The 23,789-nt window shown below is 40.5% G+C and overlaps 1 protein-coding gene across 10 annotated transcripts in view; it reads left to right on the top strand.

Annotated features, from left to right (window-relative positions):
- COA1 (cytochrome c oxidase assembly factor 1) overlaps nucleotides 1-23,789 on the top strand; it is a 73,255-nt gene that overhangs the window by 44,957 nt on the left and 4,509 nt on the right. For 6 of the 10 annotated variants that reach the window (XM_072791676.1, XM_072791675.1, XM_072791679.1 and 3 more), the window contains 3 exons: nucleotides 18,014-18,065; nucleotides 20,149-20,248; nucleotides 22,804-22,952. In XM_072791676.1, coding sequence (XP_072647777.1) covers nucleotides 20,164-20,248; nucleotides 22,804-22,952 — 234 coding nt within the window. In that variant the 5' untranslated portion in view covers nucleotides 18,014-18,065; nucleotides 20,149-20,163. Of the gene's footprint in view, nucleotides 1-554; nucleotides 670-1,061; nucleotides 1,134-1,220; nucleotides 1,376-18,013; nucleotides 18,066-20,148; nucleotides 20,249-22,803; nucleotides 22,953-23,789 lie in introns of all 10 variants that reach the window. The other 4 variants (XM_072791680.1, XM_072791677.1, XM_072791682.1 and 1 more) reach the window with 4 other exon arrangements.

Raw genomic sequence — 23,789 nt, 5'->3', positions numbered from 1 at the left:
TCTTCTTGACTCCTGCTTCCCCTCTTTCCTACTGGCTATTATGTACAGGTGATAGCAGGAGCTCAAGCAGCCATCTTGATGTCGTGGACCCCAAAGTGGACCCCAGTGTCTCACTGGTTGAGAATAGCACATCATCATGTGGGAAAGAGTCCCAACACCCTGAACTACTGTACACTGAACTTACTATATCAGGGCTTTGTGTGTATGAGAGAGACAGAGAGAGAGAATACAATCAGTTTCTATCTTATGTAAGCCTGGGTTTTGTCTGTATATGTTTTTGTTCTTGTTGTAGATGGCCATATGCAGCTGGATCTAATCCTGACTAATGAAAGCAGGGTGCTAGAAGGGGCCCAAGTTTTTGTCCTGGATGACTGAACAAGTAGTCATGCATTGGATCGAGAACAAATAATTTAGGAACTTATGGGAGTAGATAATCCTATAAAACAGTTATACACTGATGTGGATAAGTCTCTGGAATTCAAAAAATTTTTTTTAAATCATGAAAACATTCAACCTGTATTTGAATCTTTTTTTGTTCTGTTTTGTTTTCTTAGGCATAAACATTGATCTCATGCTTTAATGACTTTAGGAATTTGATGACTAGTCCTACATCATAGTGGAGTTCTGAAATATCAAGGCTCACTCTGCTTTATTTTCTTGATAATGGAGGTATAAGTCTTAATCATAGTTTTGAGTTACAAAGAAATTTTTAAGTTTGGGGATCCTCACAAGTTAAATTGAAATAAACCCATGGAGGAATACATCATATGTTGGAACTATTTATGAAGGGCAGTTTTTACTTTGTATTAGGTCTTTTCCCTCAATCACTAACTCTTAACCTTTATCATGTTTTGAACTTTCATGTCAAAATTATTGTTGGGTACAGTGAGGGAAAATTAAATTCAATTTGCATTTTTGGCATTATTTATTATCAGAACCTTTAAATGACAGTAATTTTGGAGTGTAGATTTCACTTTGCTTTTTTATTCTTCAGGCTAGTCAAGGAAATTTTAGGACACACATTTTTAATCTGTTTTCTCTCTCTGATCTTTCTCCTTTAGGACAAATATGATGGATTTGTGGTGACAGTTGTAAGCTTACAGCCATCAAGGTAGCATTTAAAATGTCTTTAGGCAAGCTTGTTTTCCCTATCTTCTTATCCGGTCATGATAAAAGCTAAGTGTCTCTTTTTATACCGTTTAAAAATATGTCTTCTTTAGTTGCTGGCAAACAAGTTGGAATTTGAATTACCTGTGAAATCTTTCATGGAGATGACTGTATATGGGAAAAGGAAATTCTAGGACAGACTTTGAGCTAGAGCTGATGTAATGCATCCCAGGGAAGCAGTGCTTGGAACTCAGGTAGCTGTAAGCAGGTAAGTTAATAGCAGAGTAAACTTGCCAGAAACAAGCATGTATAAAAGAATAAAAGAAATGGAAACAGTAAGACCATTGATAACAAAATACAGGGAGCGGGATTCAGGGCCTCTTGTGGAAATCCTTAGAGGCTAAAGCCTCTAAAAGCTGAAACTGCTTCATTTTTCTTTTGATATAACAGTCGTTAAAAATAATAATAAGGCTCAAGCTAGGACCAAAATGGAAACTCACTTATATCAGTGTTGTTTTTTTTTTAAATATTTATATTATAGCACAGGGCAGTGTCATATACACAAGGCCTTTTCTTGCACAAACTGTATATTTCATTGAAAACAAAGACAGGCTTGCTTGGAACTGAATTGACAGCTTTGTGGCTGTAAAGATAAATATAGCACTTTTCAGGTAGTGAATTCATGAATAATCAATGAACCAGCAAAGGACAAAAAGTGACATATGGCAGCCTGGTGTGGATTAAGTATGATTGTCACATCCCCTTTCACACCTTTTTCCCTTCTCTAATTTATTGAAAGAAACAAAGCCAGCCTCATGTAGCCAGAACACAGTATCTCTGAAAAAGTCTACTCAGGCAAAGTGTTAACAGGTTAGTTTATTCATTAAATGTCTCCTTACTATTTGGTTGCTTTAATAGTGTAGCCAAGTTGTTTGCGTTAATTGAAATTTTATTCAGAATGAAAATTTGACTTGAATTCTTGAAATAAGCTGGTAGTTTCTGTTTTTTAAAATTAGTATTAAACCGTTACTAATAAGTAACACTTAACCATGCTAATTTGCCAGAATGTTTCTCTAAATAAACCACAAATACATAATAGCTGTGTTTTCATGTTTTTCAGGACTCAGTGTATAAAACAAAATAGAAGGCATTCTTAATTTCTTTTCATATCAACCAACACTTCATTGAAGATATTGATTCTATTATTTTTAACAACAAAAAGGAAACAACCAATTTCAATGGAAATTCTTTGATAGAACTGAAGTTTCTAGAATAGTGTTCAAAGGAACTGTTAAGGAGGAGGTATTTGTTCACAACCCAAGTAATAACTCTACCACTTAAAAACATCAGTCTTCCTTGGTGGCTAAAGAAGGGTGAGGTGTCCAGTCCCATGAGTCTGTTTGCACCTTGTTCTTTGTCTGCTTTGTGTCAAGGATCTGATTGAACTCTGAACATTGGAGGGTCTCTAGATAACCTGATTCTCTAGTTCCCTCAGTTCCACTCTAGTCTTTCCAGACCCTTTGAAATTGGCAGGGGAATTAGCAGTAAGTTGTGATAAAGTATATGTCATAGAAAGAATTATCTGTTTTGAATGGCTCCTGTCAACTTCCACAAAAAACAGTTTCTGAAACCTTATTCTTAGAATTGCAGGTTCCCATATGAATATCAAATATTAATGGGTAGTAGTTTTTGCAAAGGCTTTTACTATTAAAGGAATCAGCAGAGTAGCACATTAATTATTTTATTCCAGTGGTACAAATGAGCTACTGATTAACATCTGGCTTTTTTTCAAATTCATTGTAAGGTTCTTTAAAAAGACTTTTCATGTAAATACTCTTGAACTGTATACCAGTAGCACCCCCCCCCCATATGTGTAATTAACTTTCTCTGTGTCACAATATCCCTTTATAATTCAGAGAAGTGAATGGTCATGAGATATTTAGCAGGTAGTTTGTTAAATCTAGGAGTTGGATTAAGCTTGTAATTAATTTACTTTTACAGTACAAATTGGGGTAGACTTACACTTAATTTTCTAATAGTTTTCAATTTGTTTCCTCGAGTGTGGGAGGAGATGGTGTTACTGTGAATGTACTTACTTATTCTACAGCCTGCCATGTATTTGTGCATTTAAATGTCATGTGGCTTGTGTTTTGGGGAAGAAAAAAACCTGAAGGGCTACTTTTGTATAGACAGTGTCTAAGAAAACCAAGGTGTAATATCTGTTGAAAAGTAAACTTGGCTAATAACCTTTAACCTTTAAAATTACCTTCAACCAAGCAACTCTATCAATTTATCAGCAGTTTTGAAAATGCCTAATGCTTATGCCATGGCATAAGCTATGCCAGCTATGGAAACCACAGACTGGGTTGGAATGAGAGTGGTCATGGGAAGCCTGCCCTTAAAAATCCTGAAGATAAGTCCTGTTACTGAATTGTGTATATTTACTCCCTCTGTGAATAACTCAGTAAAGCCTATTCATCAAGGAAATCTTGTCCTTGAATCAGGTCCATTTGTCACAAATCATACACTTCAACTTCAGGATTACGTCAGGCTGAAATTATGAACAAAGCATGTTGCTATGTTCATTCTTTTATAACACAAAGAGTGGCTTATCATCAATTTGCCTACGGTAGTATCACCAGCAGTTTTATGTATTTAGGGTAATTTCTCCCAACTCTTCCTGAAGGCTATTGAGCTTTTATTTTTGGAACAAGAAAGAAAGAATCCCTGTTGTGTACTAAATACTTACCATTTGCCGAACACTGTGTTATGTTGAACCCAAGACAAGTTAATAGTTTGTACTTGTGAGTATAAACACAGAGTATTGTTAGGAAGATATAACACACATAAGACAGAAGGAAAGCTTACCCAGAGCTGGATTTTAAGAATAGTTTTGATTTTTATCACAGACCATCATAGTCATTGGAGGTTTATAATCTATAAAACAGAAGTGTTAGAACTACTATTGGGTGGGGGAGGAGGAAGACACATTTAAAAATTCTATTTAAGAAGTCATTATTGAACTTCTTTGTTTCAGGAACTCTTTGATAGTCACTGGGGTTACAAACCTGATTATGCTTCCCAAGTACTCAAAAGTATAGGACAGTATGAATGACTCTCAATTGCCTTGCCCTTTACAGATTACAAATTGCTTTTAATGATATTATCTCCATTATTCTTTATAGCAGTACTGTTGGGGCTTTATAGTGCAAAGGCCTAGATAGATTAAATGAAGAATGGAGTAGGTATTTGGCCCCACTGCTATGTTTTTGCAGTATCTTTGGGATATTTCTAACTAACCAAGTGAGGAGTTAGTTAAGCTATTAATAAGCCATGCAGAGGAGCACAAGGGATCTTTAGAATGTATACTGTATTGGTCTTTGAGTGACTTTGCTAGGATAAAATGGTGCATGCAAAGTTACTTAGTAGTTTGATAATATTTAAAAAACAAGACATTTACTTTTTTATTCTTATGACAGATATTTAAAGACATAATTTGCATGAGACATTGTATCAACTGTTCTATTTGATTCTGTTGTCACTCTTGGTAGTTCAAGAATGCTTAATGCAGAAGATTTGAAAGTTTGAAAGTACGGGTAAATATGAAGATCCAGAAAAAAATTAACTCTGCCTCTCATCACCTAGAAGTTGTGAACATTTTGATCTATTTCTTCAAGTTCCTTTTTATCCTTAAAAAATAGGTCCCATTTTTATAGAGACCATCCAGTGTATACGTGATTGAATTCTACTATTATGGATGTAGGAGCTTTCCCCTCCCATTGAAAATAGTATTTCTTGGACATTTACTATATGTTTGGCACAGAGCTAATATTTTATATTTTAAAAATGTTTCTATATAAAAATATATGACAAAGAACCTGTGTATCACATATATAAGGTATGGATTTCTATGAATGGATCCCCTAATGTAAGAACAATGTGAGAACCTGGAATATATTTAAGAGTGGCAACATATTCCACCTTAGCTAAAGGCACTTGAAAAACAGCAGGTATGAAGAAGGGCGCTCAGACCTCCCACGTGCGGGATGCCCTCCCTGTCCAGGGAGGAAACATTCGTATCACCAAAGTCAGGGGTCGAGACTGAGTATTCGGTACAGACAGACCTTGTTAAAATAATTACTATTTTCTTTTAGATTTGCCGTATATTTTAGTTATTATTTCCACAATCATCTGTCCTTGCTCACATAGAAGCACCTGGGTTTTGCCAGTTCCTTAAGTCTTCATTTCCTTATGGAAGGCTTCCATGTACACGCAAAAATATGCTTTTGCCCTGTTAATCTGTGCTAATTCTCAGGCTCAGCTGGAGGTTCTAAGATGGTAGAAGTAAAATTCTACCTCCCCAACACTCTCTGTCCACATGTATCTTTCTTCCCATCCTACCTTTGATCCTCCCCATCAGAAATACTGTCCTCAATTTGATCATTTTTTTGCCTTTTGAATTTTTTTATTTTACCTTATTTTTTAAATTTAATTTGATTTTTTTAGGATTTATTTTTGTACTGGGAAATAATTGACATACAATATTAAACTAGTAACAGTGATTTAGGATTTTTTTTTCAGAATTTATATATGTTACAAAATCATCACTGCGAAGTCCAGTTACCATCTGTCACTATACAAAGTTCTTACAATATTAACTATATTCCCTATACTGTACATTACATCCTGTGTTTTATTTTATAACTAGAATATTGTACCTCTTAATCTTCTTCACCTATTTGGTCTGTCACCACCACCTCCCTCCACCCTGGCAAACCATCATTTTCTCTGTATCTATGAGTGTGTTTCTCTCTTGTTTGTTCATTGGTTTCATTCATTAGATTCTACATGTAAGTAAAATCATACAACATTTGTCTTTCTCTCTCTGACTTACTTCACTTAGTATAACCCCCCCAGGTCAATTCATATTGTTGTGAATGGCAAGATTTCATTCCTTTTTATGGCTGAGTACTGTTCCATTGTGTATATTTATCACATCTTCTTCACCCATTTATCCATCAGTGGGCACCTAGGTTGCTTCCATACATTGCCTATTTTAAATAAAGCTACAGTGAACATAGGGGTGTGTATGTCTTGTTGCATTAGTGTTTTCATTTTCTTTTGATAAATAACCAAAAGAGGAATTACTGGGTTGTATGGTATTTTCTACTTTTAATTTTTTGAGGAACCACCATACTGTTTTCCATAGTGGCTGCACCAATTTACATCTCACCAACAGTGCATGTGTGTCTCTTTTCTCCACATTCTTACCAATAGTTACTTCTTTTTTGATGATAGCCATCCTGACAGGTGTGAGGTGTTATCTCATTGAGGTTTTGATTTGCATTTCCCTGGTGATTAGTGATGTTGAGTATTGTTTTATGTGTCTGTAGGCCATCTGTATGTCTTCTTTGGAAAAATGTCTATTCAGATCTACTGCCTATTTTTTAATTGGATTGTTTTTTTAAAATATTGGGGTGTATGAGGTTTTTTAAAATCTATTTTGGATGTTAATCCCTTATCAGATATGTCATTTGCAAATAGATTACCTTTTTATTGTGTTGATGGTTTCCTATGCTCTGTAAAAAACTTACAAGTTTAATATCCCTTTTGTTGTTCTTGCATGAGGAGACATATCTGAAAAATTGTTGCCAAGATGAATGTCAGAAAGCTAACTACCTATATTTTCTTCTAAGAGTGCCGGGTCTTTAATCCATTTGGTATTTATTTATGTATATGGTGTAAGAAACTGGTTCAGTTTCATTCTTTTGCAGTCCAGTTTTCCCAACATTTATTGAAGAGACTTCTTCATTGTATATTCTTGCTTCTTTTTTTTTTTTTTAAAGATTTTATTTATTTATTCATGAGAGACACTGAAAGAGAGAGGCAGAGACACAGGCAGAAAGAGAAGCAGGCTCCATACAGACAGCCCGATGTGGGACTTGATCCCACGTCTCCAGGATCACACCCTAGGCCAAAGGCAGGCACTAAACCACCGAGCCACCCAGGGATCCCTATTCTTGCTTCTTTAGTATAACTTGATGATATATGTGTAGGTTTATTCCAGAGTTATCTGTTCACTTCGTTTGATCCATTTGTCTGTTTTGTACTTGTAACATACTCTTTGGATTACTTGAAATCTCTAAGGAGTATGATACCTCGAGCTGTGTTCTTTCCCAAGATTACTTTGGCTATTTGGGATCTTTTATGGTTCCATAGCAATTTTAGGGTGGTTTTTTTCTATGTCTGTGAAAAATGCCATTGGTATTTTGATAGGGATTACATTGAATCTGTAGATTACTTTGGGTAGTATAGACATTTAACAATATTAATTATTCCCTTTTTTTTAAGATTTTATTTATTTATGAGAGACACAGAAAGAGAGACAGAGACACAGGCAGAGGGAAGAGAAGCAGGCTCCATGCAAGGAGCCTGATGTGGGACTTGATCCCCGGAATCTGGGATCACGCCCTGAGCCAAAGGCAGACGCTCAACCGCTGAGCCACCCAGACATCCCAATATTAATTATTCCAATCCATGAGCATGATATATCTTTCCATTTGTTTGTGTCATCTTCATTTTTATCACTGGTGTCTTACAGTTTTCAGAGTGCAGGTCTTTCACTTTGTTGATTAAATTTACTCCTAGGTATTTTATTCGTTTTGATGCTATTGTAAATAAGATTATTTTCTTAATTTCTCTGTTATTAGTTTATAGAAATACAACAGATTGATTTTGTATCCTGCAGCTTCACTGAATTTATTTATTAATTTTAACAATTTTTTGGTAGGGGTTTTAAGGTTTTCTATATGTAGTATCATGTCATCTGCACATAGTGAAAGTTCTACTTCTTTCCAGGGAGGATGCTCGCTCGCTCTTTCCCTCCCTCCCTCCCTCCCTCCCTCCCTCCCTCCCTCCCTCCCTTCCTTCCTTCCTTCCTTCCTTCCTTCTTTCCTTCCTTCCTTCTTCTTCCTTCCTTCTTCTTCCTTTTTTTTTGCCTAATTGCTGTTGAATAAAAGTGGTGAGAGGGGGCATCCTTGTCTTGTACCTTATCTTATAGGAAGAGCTTTCAGTTTTTCACCGAGGAGTATGATATTAGCTGTGTGTTTATCATGTTTTTGCCTTTATTATATTGAGGTCTGTTTCCTCTATATCCACTTTGTTGAGAGTTCTTATCATAAATGGCTGTTGGATTTTGTCAAGTGCTATTTTGTCTGCATCAGTTGAGATGAACATATGGTTTTTGTCTTTCGTTTTTGTTAATTCAGTGAATCACATTGATTTGTGGGTATTGAACTATCCTTGTGTCCTTGGAATCAATCCATCTTGATCATAGCCTATAATCCTTTTGATGTATTTTTATTTTTTTATTTTTATTTTTATTTTTTTTGATGTATTTTTAAATTCATTTTGCTTATGTTTTGTTGAGGATTTTTGCATCTATGTTCACATCAGGGATATTGGTCTGTAATTTTTTTTTTTTTGTAGTGTCTTTGGGTTGGGTATCAGAGTAATGCTAGCCTCATAGAATTTAGAAGCATTCATTCTTCTTGAATTTTTTGGAATACTTGGAGAAGGTTAGTTATAACTTTTATGTAAGTTTGGTAGAATTTACCTTTGAAGCTGTCTGGCCCTGGACTTTTGTTTGCTGAGAAGTGTTTTGTTTTGTTTTGTTTTAAATTACTGATTCAGTGTAATCACCAGTAATAAGTCCATTCAGATTTTCTAATTCCTAATGATGCAGTCATAGAAGTTGTATGTTTCTAGGTATTTATCCATTTCTTCCAGGTTTTCCAATGTGTTGGCATATAATTCATACAGTGGCCCTTGATCCTTTGTATTTCTGTGGTATCAATTATCTTTCTTTTTTGATGTTATTTATTTGAAACCACTCATTTGTTTTCTTGATGAATTGGCTAAAGGGTTATCAGTTTTATCTTTTCAAAGAATTAGCTCTTAGTTTCATCAATCGTTTCTATTGTTTTTTAGTCTCTATTTCATTTACACTCTAATCTTTATTATTTCCTTCCCTCTACTAACTCTGTGCTTTGTTTTTTCTTCTTTTTTTATTTCTTTAGATGTTGATTGCTTTTTGGAGGTTTTGTTTCTTTATGTGAATGAGGCCTGCATCATTATAAATTTCCCTGTTAGAACTGCTTCTTTTTGTGTTTCATAGGTATTGAAATGTTGTTTCCATTTTCATTTGCCTCAACATATTTTTTTTAATTTCCTCTTTGATTTCATTGAAGTACAGTGGCTCCTCATTGGCTGAGTGGTGGTTGTCTCCCACTGGCTGGGCTGTTGTGGGCAGAGCCAGTTGGTGGTGTGGTCAGGAAAAGGGAAAACCTTTCTTCTTGCTGTTGGGATGGAAAAGTAGTTTCCACCTGCAAGGTCCCTCTCTTCCTGTTGGATTTGCATTTGGGGATAAGTGATAGGCAGAAGAGCTTCCCCTGCCCAACCTCCAGACTCCGTTTTAGTGGTTTCTCTTTACTGATTTTCACACATGACACATACATTTCTTCATCTATTTGTTTAGGTAGGTATGTAGGTTAGTTTTGTAAGCCACTGGGATGTAACCTTTTGCAGTCCCACCATCAGTGGTTGCTCCACATCCAACGTTTGATGGTGTTTTAATGTTTTGGATTTTTGTGGTTCTAATAGGTACCTAATGGTATCTCATTCTTTTAATTTATAGCTTCCTGATGACAGATGACATTGAGTATCTTTGCATATGCTTATATGCACATCTGTACATCTTTGGTGAGATAGTTCAGATTTTTCCCCAATTTTTAATTAGTTTTATTTTCCTATTGTTGACTTTGAGTTCTTTGTATACTTTGGGCAACAGTCCTTTTATCAAATATGTCTTTTGCAAAAATGTTTTCTTCCAGTCTGTGGCTTGTCTCTTCATTATCTTGACACTTTTTTCCCCACTGTATTTATCACTAATTAATCTTATTGTTTATTGCCTTCCACTACAATGTAATAAGGTCCACAAACCACCTGTCTCTGCCGTATTTCCAGTGCATGGCGTGGTACCTGGTATTTTGAGTGCAGTTGGCAAATATATGTTCATTGAATGAATGGACAGCAACTTAGGATTTTCAGTTTGTTTTATTCTTTTTTTTTTCTTTTTAAGATTTTATTAATTTATTTGAGAGAGAGCAAGCAGGGAGGAGGAGCAGAGGGAGAGGAAGAAGCAGACTACCTGCTGAGCAGGGAGCCTGATGTGGCACTTAATCCCGGGACCCCAGGATCATGACCTGAATCCAAAACAGATGCTTAACTATTCTACACAGGTGCCCCCAATTTGTTTTATTCCTTTTTTTTTTTTTTAAGATTTTATTTATTCATTCATGAGAGACACAGAGAGAGAGGCAGAGGCACAGGCAGAGGGAGGAGAAGCAGGCTCAAGGCAGGGAGCCTGATGCGGGAATCGATCCCGGGATTCCAGGATCACGCCCTGGGCTAAAGGCAGGTGCTAAACGGCTGAGCCACCCAGGGATCCCAATTTGTTTTATTCTTATTGAAAATGGCATTCAGGGATCCCTGGGTGGCGCAGCGGTTTAGCGCCTGCCTTTGGCCCAGGGCGCGATCCTGGAGACCCGGGATCGAATCCCACGTCGGGCTCCCTGCGTGGAGCCTGCTTCTCCCTCTGCCTATGTCTCTGTCTCTCTCTCTCTCTCTGTGTGACTATCATGAATAAATAAATAAAATCTTTAAAAAAAAAAAAAAATGGCATTCAGCTGATTTTATTTATTTATTTATTTATTTATTTATTTATTTAGAGATTTTATTTTTTATTTATTGAGGGGGGTGGGGCAGAGTCACAGGCAGAGGGAGAAGCAGGCTCCATGCAGGGAGCCTGACGTGGGACTTGATCCCTGGTCTCCAGGATCACACCCGGGCTGCAGGCGGCGCTAAACCGCTGCGCCACCGGGGCTGCCCTCAGCTGATTTTAAATTCTTCCATCTTCTTATTTGAGACTCAATTTTAAATTTTGCCATCTTATCCTCAAAATTAAGGATAATAGCCACTTGCAGTAATGTAAAGTGAATTTCCACTGTGATTCATATGAATTAGTTTAAGACACATAATCCTGGTCTATACTTGCTTTGTCCTTTCAAGAATTGTACAGATATATTCTCCAGAAGGTAGTCACAGGACTGGACAGTGGAAACAGGAAAACATTTATGTCAGTCTCCTGAAGCCTTTTGAAATGAATGCTACCTACCAGACACTGCGGAATCTCAGTATGTTCAAATATGTATTCACAGATATGTGCGTACACACACATACAAACTCATACACACTGATCTTGCAAGGTAAAAAAAATTATTCAGATTCTTGGTTCTTTTTTTCTTTTTCCTTTTTTTTTTTTTAAATTTATGATAGTCACAGAGAGAGAGAGAGAGAGAGGCAGAGACATAGGCAGAGGGAGAAGCAGGCTCCATGCACCGGGACCCCGACGTGGGACTCGATCCCGGGTCTCCCGGATCCCGCCCTGGGCCAAAGGCAGGCGCTAAACCGCTGCGCCACCCAGGGATCCCAGCCAGATTCTTGGTTCTTTTTTTTTTTTTTTTTTTTTTTTTTTATTTATGATAGTAACAGAGAGAGAGAGAGAGAGAGGCAGAGACACAGGCAGAGGGAGAAGCAGGCTCCATGCACCGGAAGCCCGACGTGGGATTCGATCCCAGGTCTCCAGGATCACGCCCTGGGCCAAAGGCGGGCGCCAAACCGCTGCGCCACCCAGGGATCCCAGATTCTTGGTTCTTGATTGTGTTTCTGTTCATTGAATTTGTTAAAGATAGAAAATGACATTTTGGTTTCATAGTGTACTTTTTAAGGTCTTTCTTTTTTTTCTTCTTTTTTTTTTTTTTTTAGCAGTTTTGGCCTTATTTATTTCAGTGTTACATTATTTACTACTACTCTTCATAGCTGTCATATTTTTGTCTATCTTTGATTCAGTTAAAAAGGGCTTTTGCCTTAGAATTCTACTCTTTGGATATTTCCACTCTGTTTTTATTTGAATATGCCAAGTCTTCTATTTTTAAGCCTTTCATTGCCTTTTAAATTGTTCTTAAAAATGTGTATTTTACAGAGTTTTGAAAATTCTTTCAGAAAAGCTTTTAAAGGATGGTTTGGTTTTCTATTGCTTCATAACAAGCCATCTCAAAAGTGGTGACTTCAAACTAGAACCATTTATTATCTGTTGTGATTCATGGATGATCGTTCTCCATGGATATTCTACTGGCACTGCAGTCATTTGGTGGCTCCTCTAGACTGGAATGTCCATGGTTGCTCATCCACATGGCTAGTGTGTTGATAGGGACAGCTGGGTTCAAAGGGGATGTTGGGACAGTCGGGTGTCTCTGTCTATCTCCATCTAGTCTCAGACCTCTTCTTCTCCAAGTGGTCACTTCAACATGGTCTTTTTATGAAGTCTCTCCAGCAGGGTAACCATACTTCTTAGGTGGCAGGTTAGGACTCCCAAGAGTGCTGAACTGGAAGCTGCCAGGCCTCCTTAAAACTGGGGCATGGAACTGCCTCATTCTGTTGGCTGAAGTGAGTCGTAGGGCCAGCCTGGATTCAAGTGACAAGCCTATGGGGATGAGGAGGTGTGGTTTACTGAGGGTCATCTTTGGAGCCTGCCTACCACAGTATAAGAGTCTAAATCCTTCACATTTATTACTTTAGTTGATACGATGTTCCTATGACAAAGGCTTGCTTGCTTTTACTTCCTTTAGTGAATTTGATTCATGGTTTTAATTCTATTAACTTCTCTATCAACATCAAGACAAACAGTATTTTTACCTTAATTGTGATGAATGAGCCCTTCTGCTTAGTTTTACAGACATTTTATATTTTGTTTTCTGGAATTTTAGGCCATATAAATTTAAATATTTTATATTTAATTCGGGAGTCAAAATCTAGGTTAAAAATCTGGCAGTAACATTTTTGTGCTTGATTTTTTAAACATTTAACTTCTTAGTCTTTTAAGTTGTGGAGGTGGGTGCTTGAACAACAGTTTTTTTTTGTTTGTTTTTTAACAACAGTTTTTTTTGTTGTTATTTTTTTTTCACACGGTTCTGGAGGCTATATGTGTAAGGTCAAGGTGTTAGCAGGTTTGGTTTCTGAGGTTTCTTTCCTTGGCTTATAGATGACCTTCCTGCTGCCTCTTCACATGGTTTTTTCTGTGCTTGCATCCCTGGTCTCTTCCTCTTTTTGTAAGGACACCAATCGTATTGGATTCGAGCTCCACTCTAGTGCCCTCGCATCAATATCATCGCCTCTTGTTGTTGTTGTTGGGGTATAATTGACAAATAAAATTGTGAGATACTTAAAGTGTACATTGTGATGATTTTATATGCTTATACACCATGAAAGGATTCCCCCATCTAGTTAATTAATGAATGCATCACCTCATGTATTTCTCTCTCTTTTGGTGAGAACATTTAAGTTCTTTTAGTTTTTTCTTATCTCCTATATTTACTCCCATGCTTTTATCTTTTTGTTCTTTGGTATTAGCCTTTTTGTCTTTATCTCAAGTATAATACATTCCTTTTTTAAAAGTTACCTTCTTTTATTTCTTTATTTTACTATTCATGGTTTTGTTTTCTTAAAATCTCCTTTTTCCTGTATTTTTGTCTTTTTGGTTTATTCTCTCATTCTAGTTTAAATTCCTATTAATTTTTTCATCTCTCTTTTCTTAGGCATTCTGCCCCTTTTCTTCCTCTTCCTGTCATGGTTTGGTTTTATGAAGGTTGGAAGGATATGTAATCCTCAGGGGGTAGTAGCAGTGGGGACAGTGTCATTCAACAAACAGGGAAGATTTGTCTCTCCTCCTCCTGGTAGTCTCTAAGTAGATTTTATGTTTTTGCTTTGTCTTGATCTGTAAAATTATAGCCTGGAGATATATTGATTAAACTATTTCCCAGGATAGTGATGATTTGCTTGCTTCCTGCAGATGGCACATGTGAACTTTTAGAGTGACTTTTGGACAGCACATACCACCTACGTGGGAAGCTGATTGTTCTGAAACCCGTGGTCTGTAACATAGGTTTTGTTACTTGGTGGAAAAAAACGTGGCCTCTGGGATCAGACACACACATGTGATAGCTCTGCTGTATAGTAGCTATGTGACCGTGAGCAAGTTTCAGAACCTTTCCTGAGGCTTTTTTCCTAGCTCAAAAAAGGCAAAAATATCTACCATTCATAGATAGTATAAGAAATAGTAGTAGTGCACATAAAATATCCTGCATTGTGCCTGGCCTATGGTAGTCACTCAGATGAGGGATAAGTCACACCAGCCATATGTCATCCAGAGGAAAATAAGTGGGTCTCCCCCAGCGAAGCCCAGAGTTAGAGAGCAATAGTCTTGCTGCGAAGGTCACATGGCTCTGGGTTCACATATAAGCTCTGGCCTTGATCCTACTTCAGCTGCCTATAATGCCCACTCTTGATGTATTAAGGTCAATCATGGTTTTAACAATTTTGGGATGGTGGTATAGAGAAAAGAATCACTTTACTAAGAAATTCCACTTGTAAGATATAGCGTGATTCAAAAATATACAATGTGAGAAAAATGCCTGTTAAAAATCAAGGATTTTTACCTGTAGATTGGTCTTGGTCCATCTTCCTCAGCTGGATTTTGGGATGATTGTCTTGCTGTGAGGGCTTTCTGAGCTCAACTGTTATTAAACTCAGGGGTTTTATCTCATAGACTGGCACATCTCTGAGGTTCCTACCATCTGACCTGGCTGATGGTGTGTGGTGTCTGCCTCTTGGCCAGTGCCAGGGAAGAGGGCTCCGTTCCATTTATTGCCACAGGCTCTATACCTCTCAAGATATGGTGGGGGTAGATGGTGTGTGTGACATGGGATCGACTAGCTGTTTCTAGTCTCTAACTTCCCAGGATTCCCTACAGGATCACCTGACCAGCCTTTGAATCTCAGGCCATGTGCTGACTTTCTGTGCTTTGCTCCTGTTGACCACTGGTTCCTAAGCTTGGCTGCATATTAGGATCACTCGAGGAGGTTAAAAGACCCCTGTGCCTGGATCCCACCCCCATGGATTCTGTTTTAATTGATCTGAGGAGTGGTTTGGACAGCTCTCTCTCTTTTTTTTTAAGCTCTTCAGATGATTCTGACAGGCAGCCCGGCTTGAGACTGCACCACCAGACTGCTTCCATGCTTCCCTGGTCAGTTCCTGCCTGTGGCTTGAACCCTCTGGCTGCTTGTGTTTATCCCCCTAATGATACTTCCTGCAGACCTTCTTCATCTGGTTGGGGGCTCAAAGGGAAGCAGACAGGAGGCTCCTCCAACCCTGTGCTGGCCTGAGCAGCTCTGCCGGCATCTGTTTCACAGATTGCCCTTTGATTCTAGAAAGGTGTTCTAGAGTGTTTGTAAGCCATTGGCCTTTGTAGGCCTAAGTCACTCTGTGTGTGTCAGAGCAGAGCTAGTTAGAACTTTCTGAGGAGAGCTTGCCTGTATTCTGTTCCACCTTCTTGTGGCTAACCAAAATGTGTCACAGCTCTTGCCTCTTAGTTAACTGTAAAGCCACAAATCTGCCGTAATTGTGTGTTAGGCTAACTGACTTTTGAGTTTCTTGCAGCTTTTCACATCAAATTAAAAATTTTTCAGTTATCAAAAGTTTAGTTCTAAGATGTAACGATCTTAGAGGTAGCCTACAATCTCTCTCTGATCCTAGGCCAGGCCTTTTTGAATTTTTGTGTGTGTGAGATTGGAGGCTGCTCAACACTTTCTTCAGGACAGCTGATGAGGCAGGTAGACTGAAGCTGATTGAAGAGGGGCTGAGGCTGAGTCCCCATTCTTACCAGCCAGCCCCACTCCCAGACCCCTCACCCCACCGTCACACCTAAAGCACCCGCCTGGAGACCAGTCGTCATGACTCCTCATTTCTCCTTTGGGTCAGGGTAGCCCATTATAGCTTCCCACCTGGGCCTCACTATCTTGGCCACTTATAAATTGGCTGTGTTTTTTCTTGGTCTGTGATTGTGGCTTTTATTATGGGATCTTATAAAAAATAGTTCTTTGGAAGTTGTGAACTTTTCAAAAAAATCCTAGGGATGTTGTTTGCAGTATGAGGCACTTCAGAGACTCCATTGCCGAGCCTGTGTGGGAGAACCTTTCTCAGGCTCCGGGTACGAGGAATTGCGGTTCCTCCTGGGCTGCTGGTTCCCGTTACCCCATGGACACTCTGGTCCTTGTAGCTGCTTAGATATCCCTTTCTGCTGAGCAGATAGGAAGCTCTGTGTCCGATCTATGGCTACCTCGAAGACACATCTAGTGCGTGAGAGTGTAATTTTGTGCACTCTTTACCTTATCTGCATTAAAGTTACTTTCTCTTTGGCTTCATCGCCTCATTCAGTTTTCTTCTTCTCTTCTAAAATGTGCATCCTTGTTAGACCCATCATCCTTTTTAGAATGAATTCACGTACCAGTTAGCAAATAAATAGTTTAAGAAACTGTCCTTTTGATAGACTCTTCCTGCCTCAGTGTTAGCTCTTGGCTTTGCGCTCCGTCACAGGTCATCTGGCTGGTCCTGCTGCATGGCTGCTCCTCCTGTGTGCAGCCCCTCACCTGCGGATGAATGGTCTTTCTTAGCAGGAACTGCCTCCATTTTCAGACCAATGTCCTGTGACCCTCCCACTCCTCTGTAGTCTGCTGCTGGGCCTTTGCTCTTCACGTCTGCTGATCTGAAACCTGGTTCTCTGATGTCTCTCTAGTCAGTTTCCTCTGTGAAACCTTTGCTGGTCCCTTCCCAGCATAGCCAACCACTTCCTGGATGTCACTTCCTCTCCTGGAGCACATGTGTGGGCGGACTAGGGGCCCTTGTGCAAATTAGAAGGAGGCACCCACCCCTTCCGCAAGTTACTTTTTAGAACTTCCAACTGTTGGAAGACTATCTCAATAAATAGGAGTCTAAGATGATGTCTAACCTGAAGTGGCACCCTGCTAGGATTGTGCTGTGCTGAACTGCACAGGTGGACGCGGTGGCCCTTTTGTGAGTCATCTGTACTCCCCTCAGCACTCTTTATCTGACCAGAGCTGGCCCTCAGCAACCATTGGCTAAACAAAAGAGTGAAAGTATAAGTATATGCTACATTCTTATTACAAAAAATAGCAGGAAAGCCATTTATGATGAGGCCTTTTTGTACTGAACATTATGAGTATATTGAATTTAGAGACATTTATTTTTTTACATTTCACATTTCTGAAATCAGAGATCTTCAAGTCAGTGTATCATGGCAATTAACACAGATTCTGGGCTAGACTGCTGGGGTCTGAATCCCAGTTCCACCACTTAAGACACAGGTCTGTAAATTTGGGCACTCTACTTCACTGTGCCTCAGGTTTATCTGTAAAATAGGGATGATAACAGTAGTTCCTACTTCATGAGGTGATTGGGAGAATTAAGTGAATTATTTATTGTATGTATAGTGCTTAGAATATAGGTGCCAAGTGCCTCATAGTAAGAGATATGTGTTACCTATTATCATTATTATTAAAGTCTATACAGACACTATTGTTTCTTTTTAACCCCGAGAAACTGTCTTTAATTCATGGTGTACAGCTTCTGTTGATAGCACCTCATTTCGGTGGGCGGCTGCGGACCCAAGGGCGCCTGCCCCTCCCACAGCAGTTTTCTGATTGCTGCAAGAGGTCACCATACACACACAGGAATCCAGCAGGCTTCGTCGTGTCTTCTTAATATGGCAAAAGAGAAAGTAGGGCAAACCAGGGCCCTTTATAGACAAGGCTTGTTTTGAAATTTAAACCTAACTTCATGTTGCAAAGCTTGGATTGGTAATAAATCTTGGCTGTCTAAACCTGGAAATCAGAGCTGGGTTTGATTCTAATGTAACACCTTTATCTAATTGCAGAGTAACTGTCCTCTGATGATTTTCAAGAAAGCTGTGCGGTGAAGTGGCAAAGGTAATGCATGTTCTGGGGGCTGTGTTCCCTATTAGAGCTTGCCAGAGTATTCTCAAGTTAGACAGTAGATGTAAGTTGCTCCCTCAATAATTGTGCGGTTTTCCTGGTCTCTGTGTCCACCCTTGACTGTAACTTCACATGAGAGATGGGCAGCTAGTCTCTGCATTGCTTCAGAACACTTTTCTCCTCACACCTCCTGCTGGCCTTAGAAACTACAACCTTGTGTGGAATTCTGTGTGATTCACACTCACTGCTCCACCCTCCTGAACTGTCCTTCACATTAAGCAAGATCTGACTCATGCATTTTTTGGAGCTGCTCTGACCATTTTCGTTATGAGACTAAGTGACTTTTCCCAGATCATATTGCTGTAATTAACTTTACATTCCACTTTCATAAGTATCCTTACAAACTACCCAGAACCAGCCAAAACTGTCCCAGAAATCCCAGTACATGTATCTTGGGTTTCTCTTAATTGGATAACACTGGATAGAAGTAAATAATACAGGGATGATCTACAGCTTCATGCTCCCTGATTTGATACGTTGATGAAATTCCTTTCTATACATAGACCTCAATTTAATGTACTTTTTATGTAGAACTGGTCAACCTGAACCTTATCTGAGGGTGTGTTCAGTTCTCAGTTCCCAGAAAGAATATCCACATGAGGAACTTTCTCCAGTAGACCTTCTTATGGATTCATGTACCTTATCAGAAGTGATAAGCAGACCGTGTTGTTACACTCTGTATTCTAGAAGTTAGAGGAGGAAATGGTGAGAATATGGATGCCTTGACTCACAGGTTCAGCTGGCACAGGAGCTAGCATTATGCCCACGTCTCTTGGCACAGCAATGTCTGAGACCCCTTTACGTCACATCAAAGACTTTGTCCTAAATAAACACATAAAATCTAAGATACAGTCTTCAAATGGGGACATAAACACTTTCATCTTTCTCTTCCTATAACCTGGGATTTCCGTCTCTGCCCAAAATCTCATTTCTTTTTTGGAAAAATATCAACCAAGACAGAGGAATTTACCTAAATCTTGCCGGAGGGTGAGGATGCCCCGATGCGGCTTGGGTGGTCAAAGCAAACTGGAAGCCTGAGGAAAGAATCTGACTCATAGGCATTGTGTTGGTTTTTTTTTTTTTTTTTAATTAGTTGTCAACATTTAGAATTAGACAGTTTCACATAAAAGACCTCTTGAAATACTGGAAGATCCATCTAGACTTGGCTCACAAAGCCATTATGAGCTGGAGGCGGGCTGAAGCTGTCCCTTGGCTGGGCCACGCACTCCTCACTTTTCAGTGTCTTCTCTCATTTATATGACTTGGGTGGTCTTGTGGGCATTTGAATGGTCACCCTGATTTAAGCCAGTGTCCTCCTCTGCTTTATGGCTGGGTATCTTACAGCTTAACAGGGTGGCCCAGGCCAGGTGTGAGCAGTGGTTAAGTGGCCACTAGGAAGGTAGATAATTGGCGCCTTTGAGGCCTAAGTGCGGCCTCAAGCCCCACCCAGGGCTCAGGGCTTCTTAGACTGGCGTTGAGGCCAGGGTGGGTGTGGTGTGCTGAATTTGCTGAGCTGGCTCCTCTCCCTCTGTTCATTCATCTTGAAAGTCATGATCATGGTTTCCTCATCCAGGGGGTGGGACATTTTTCAAAATATGAAAGAAAGCAACCAGTGACCACGCCAGCCCATTCGTAGCCTCATAAGACCAACTATTGCCACAAAAGGATAAGCTTCCTGTTTACCAGCCGGCCTGAGACAAAGTGGTTGTGCTTCCTGGCCGTGCAGGACTTGGCACACAGGCCGGGTTCTGTCCGAAAAGACAGCAGGGCTGAATGCTTGCTCTGTGCTCAGCCATCGCCCCCACGGCCTGGGTCCTGGATGTGGGCCACCCTCGGGAGGGCATTTTGCTTTGGCTCCAGAGCCGGCCCGGCTTTCTGAAAGGAAGCAAATAGAGAAGGTGGCCTCGCCTCCATGCTGGCTTCCTCTTTAGCTTTCTTTCCCTGTGTGGCCGACACAGGCAAAGGCCCTTGGCCTAAACCTGAATTTAACAATAAATCCATGCCTTTTGTTTTCAAGTCTCCAGGAAGCAAAATGCCATTGCCTCTGGGGAGACTGCTCTTTTTTTCCAGTGTGGTGACCAGCGGGAGCTGTACCCTTATATATTACCTTATACAAAGTAAGTATCTAGCAAACCAAGCCACTTGAGGCATGGCTTCCTCCTAGCTGTCTCACCCCTGCTCCTCCATCAAAGGAAATACTTCAGATGCTTTCAGCAGATTAGAGAAAGGAGGAGAGGGCTATTTTTAGAAGCCCGTACACTATTCCCATTGGCTATAGCTTCTTGCTTATCCTATAATCCTAGTTTTTCCTGGAGCTATGAGTGCAAATAAAAGGACCAGGATTCATTTGCATCAGGGGCCTTTCAAAAAGCAAGATGAGCTTTTACTCTAGTGCACACACAAGAGATCCCTTAAGATTTCTGAGATTATATAAAGAAGAGAGGGAAGGGGAATACCAGATGGTTCACAGGTGGGGAAAACTGGCTGATTCTCAAGTGTCGTCAGCCTGTTTGCCCTGCCATTCTCTGCTATTGATTTAGTGGAGGAGGGGACCTTGAGCAAGAGACTTTGGTGAGAGCAGAAAATAAAAGCAGGGTCCAGAATGCAAAATCCTGACAGATGCCACGTCCAGCCCCACTGCAACCAAATTTGAATTTGTAAAGACAGGCCACAATTACTGTGGACAGCCAAGGCATTTAAGGTCATTTTAATGCCGCTGGTTGCAAAGCAGCAGCAGTTTTTTTTTTTTTTTTTCCAAGACTGACTTTCTTTGAAGATCCTTTATGCCTGTCGAGCTTGGCTTCTCACTCTGACTCTGTGCCATTTTCACTTCCTGCCAGGATGTGAGTATTACCAGCAGACAGGCAATGAGAGCTCAGTGTCCTCTGCATACATTGTTCCCCATCTTCCTTCAGAGTTGGCCCACAGGTCTCAGAGTCTTGAGGTGACCTGAGATGAGCACCGCCAGGGATAATTCAGACTGGAATAGCTCAGTCTCCTCTCCCCTTTTGCCACGGGGATGGGGGCAGGACACAACACGAATGGGTGCATTTTAGGGGTTGGGAGACTGCCTGCCTTTCCTTCTTAGAAGGCTGGAGTCATCCAGTAGAGACACCCCAGCTGGTACCTGTAGCCACCCTCCTGAGTTGAATCCCAGCTCCAGCTCTGCACTGTGTGGCCCTGTGGGAGGATCTCTCACCTCAGTTATCTGTGCAATGAGAGATAATATTAGTGCCTGTGCATGAAATTGTTGTAAAATAAAATCTCACAACCTGTGATCTATTGAGCCCTGTGAGACACACGAAATATTGAGAACAGTGTCTAGCCATGAAAATCTGGAGCCAGCCTTCACTGCTCCTCTTCTTGTCTTGGCTGGCACCTGTTCATACCTGCAGCATCCCCTACAAGCCCACTCCTGGGATGCAGCCTGCGAGGGGTATTCTCCTTGGCCCCTCCAGGCTCAACGTGTCTTTCTGTCCCAAAATTGAGATCAGGCCTATAGGAAGGAAGCTCTTTCTTGTTGCCAAACTGAAAACCCTACTTGGGAAGCCTACTCTTGCTCTTTCCCAGGGACAGCTTGTCTATCTTACACCTTCAGGGAGGTGCTTCTACTAGTAGCCTTTGGACCAAGAAGTGTACCTACGACTGAGGACAATTTAAAGGCTTTACCTACATGAAATGTTACCTTAAATCTATAAACATGATTTAAAAAAAAAATCTATAAACATGATGGGCAGCCCGGGTGGCTCAGCGGTTTAGCACCGCCTTCAGCCCCAAGCGTGATCCTGGAGACTGGGATTGAGTCCCAAGTCAAGCTCCCTGCATGGAGCCTGCTTCTCCTTCTGCCTGTGTTTCTCCCTCTCTCTCTCTCTCTCTCTCTCTCTCTCTCTCTGTGTCTCTCATGAATAAATAAATAAAATATTTAAAAAAAAATCTATAAACATGACAAATTAGCATTTTCAGTTTCTGTTTCTTGGCCCAAGGGTTTTGTGTGGTCCTTTTTTTTGCCAGTTTATCAGGACCTTCATCTTAGTGGAGGGAGCAGTGTTTAAAAGTTCAGAGTCATAGACTGTGGCCACAGCTCTGCCTTGGGCTGTGTCACTTTGAGCCAGTCATGGAATCATATGACTTTAGAACTAAAAGGAAAACTGGAGAAGCTCCAAGCCAATCCCTTGATGAAGAAATGAGGCAATGCGTGAGGCAGGAAACGGGAGATGGAGAGATTGAGGCATAGGACTATCAAATACCTTGCTCACGTTCATCTACCATATTCCTGCAGATACTGACTTTTTCTAAAATGGACAGCTTAACAGTGGATGGTCCCTAATTATTTTTCTTTTTTTCTTTTTTCTTTTTCTTTTTATTTATTTATGATAGTCACAGAGAGAGAGAGAGAGAGGCAGAGACACAGGCAGAGGGAGAAGCAGGCTCCATGCACCGGGAGCCCGACGTGGGATTTGATCCTGGGTCTCCAGTATCGCGCCCTGGGCCAAAGGCAGGCGCTAAACCTCTGTGCCACCCAGGGATCCCCCTAATTATTTTTCCATCCAGAAATTTCACATTTGTTTCTGTTTCCATGCTGTACGTGAATTGTGTCCTCTGACTTTCTGCAGAGAGTCTACCAAGTTGAAAAAAGAAAAATAAATATATAACAACTGTCTTTCCCCTTTAGAAGCTTTCTCCAAGGCTTCCTATTACCAGCTGGCATTGGAGCAGCTGCACAGCCGCCCTGAGGCCCTGGAAGCCCTGGGCCCTCCTCTCCACATCCACTATCTCCACCTCACTGACAAGTACAACTTTGTGGACATTGCTGATGCCCAGGTAATGTGCTTCCCGTGCAGACTCAGGCTGAGTGCCTATCAAAGTCGAGGAGAGGGCTCCCACCATCTGGGGGGAGTCTAGGAGGAATCTGGAATAAGATTTTATGAGAAAATTCACTGAGCAAAACTGCCCCTAGGTTTTACTGAGCACTTCTGAAGGCTGTATGGGTTAATTTATTCTCCTATATTTTTCTTCCTTTCTGAGGAATTAATGGTGCAGGGAAGGAGGTGTTCTGGCTCAGGTCACCATCTTGACCTGAAGGTTGTAGGGAAGTGAGTGTGGTGGTGGAGCCACAGCTTCAGCTTTGAACTTGAAGTACATCCACAGCCAGTCAGTGCTCATTCAAATATGAGCAACTCTGGAAACTGTAGTTTTGCTGCCCATTTATTTGCATTGCTTCTATGGGAAGCCAGTCCCATTTTCTCAGTTGCATCTGATGTTCTTTTATAGTTCAGCCAGGAAAATCAACCTGACAACTATGTTTTGAGTTCATGTCAAATTAAAGGAATGATTCTATGCTGCGTGGGGAATATAGAGATGCAGGCTTTCAAGGACTATAGCTTAAAACTTCCAAGTAAGGCAGAGTGAGGCAAGTGCTGTCGTAGTGGCTCCGGAGGGAGCAGGTATTGACCTGGAATATTGTCGTAGAAGAAAGGAATGCCAGGCCCAGGCGCAGCATGCACGTGAAGGCATGCCGCCGTGTTTCCTGCCAGGGTGAACTCAGTGGAGGTACAGGCTGTGGAGGGAGATGTGGGTAGCTGGGCTGGGCTGGGCTGGGCTGCAGGGCCGTGACATCATCATGTGAAGTGTGCACACTTGATTCTGGGGCCAGCAGAA

This window comes from Canis lupus, chromosome 21 (assembly GCF_048164855.1).
Source record: "Canis lupus baileyi chromosome 21, mCanLup2.hap1, whole genome shotgun sequence".
Lineage (NCBI taxonomy): Eukaryota > Metazoa > Chordata > Mammalia > Carnivora > Canidae > Canis > Canis lupus.
This window is presented reverse-complemented; position numbering and strand designations above follow the sequence as displayed.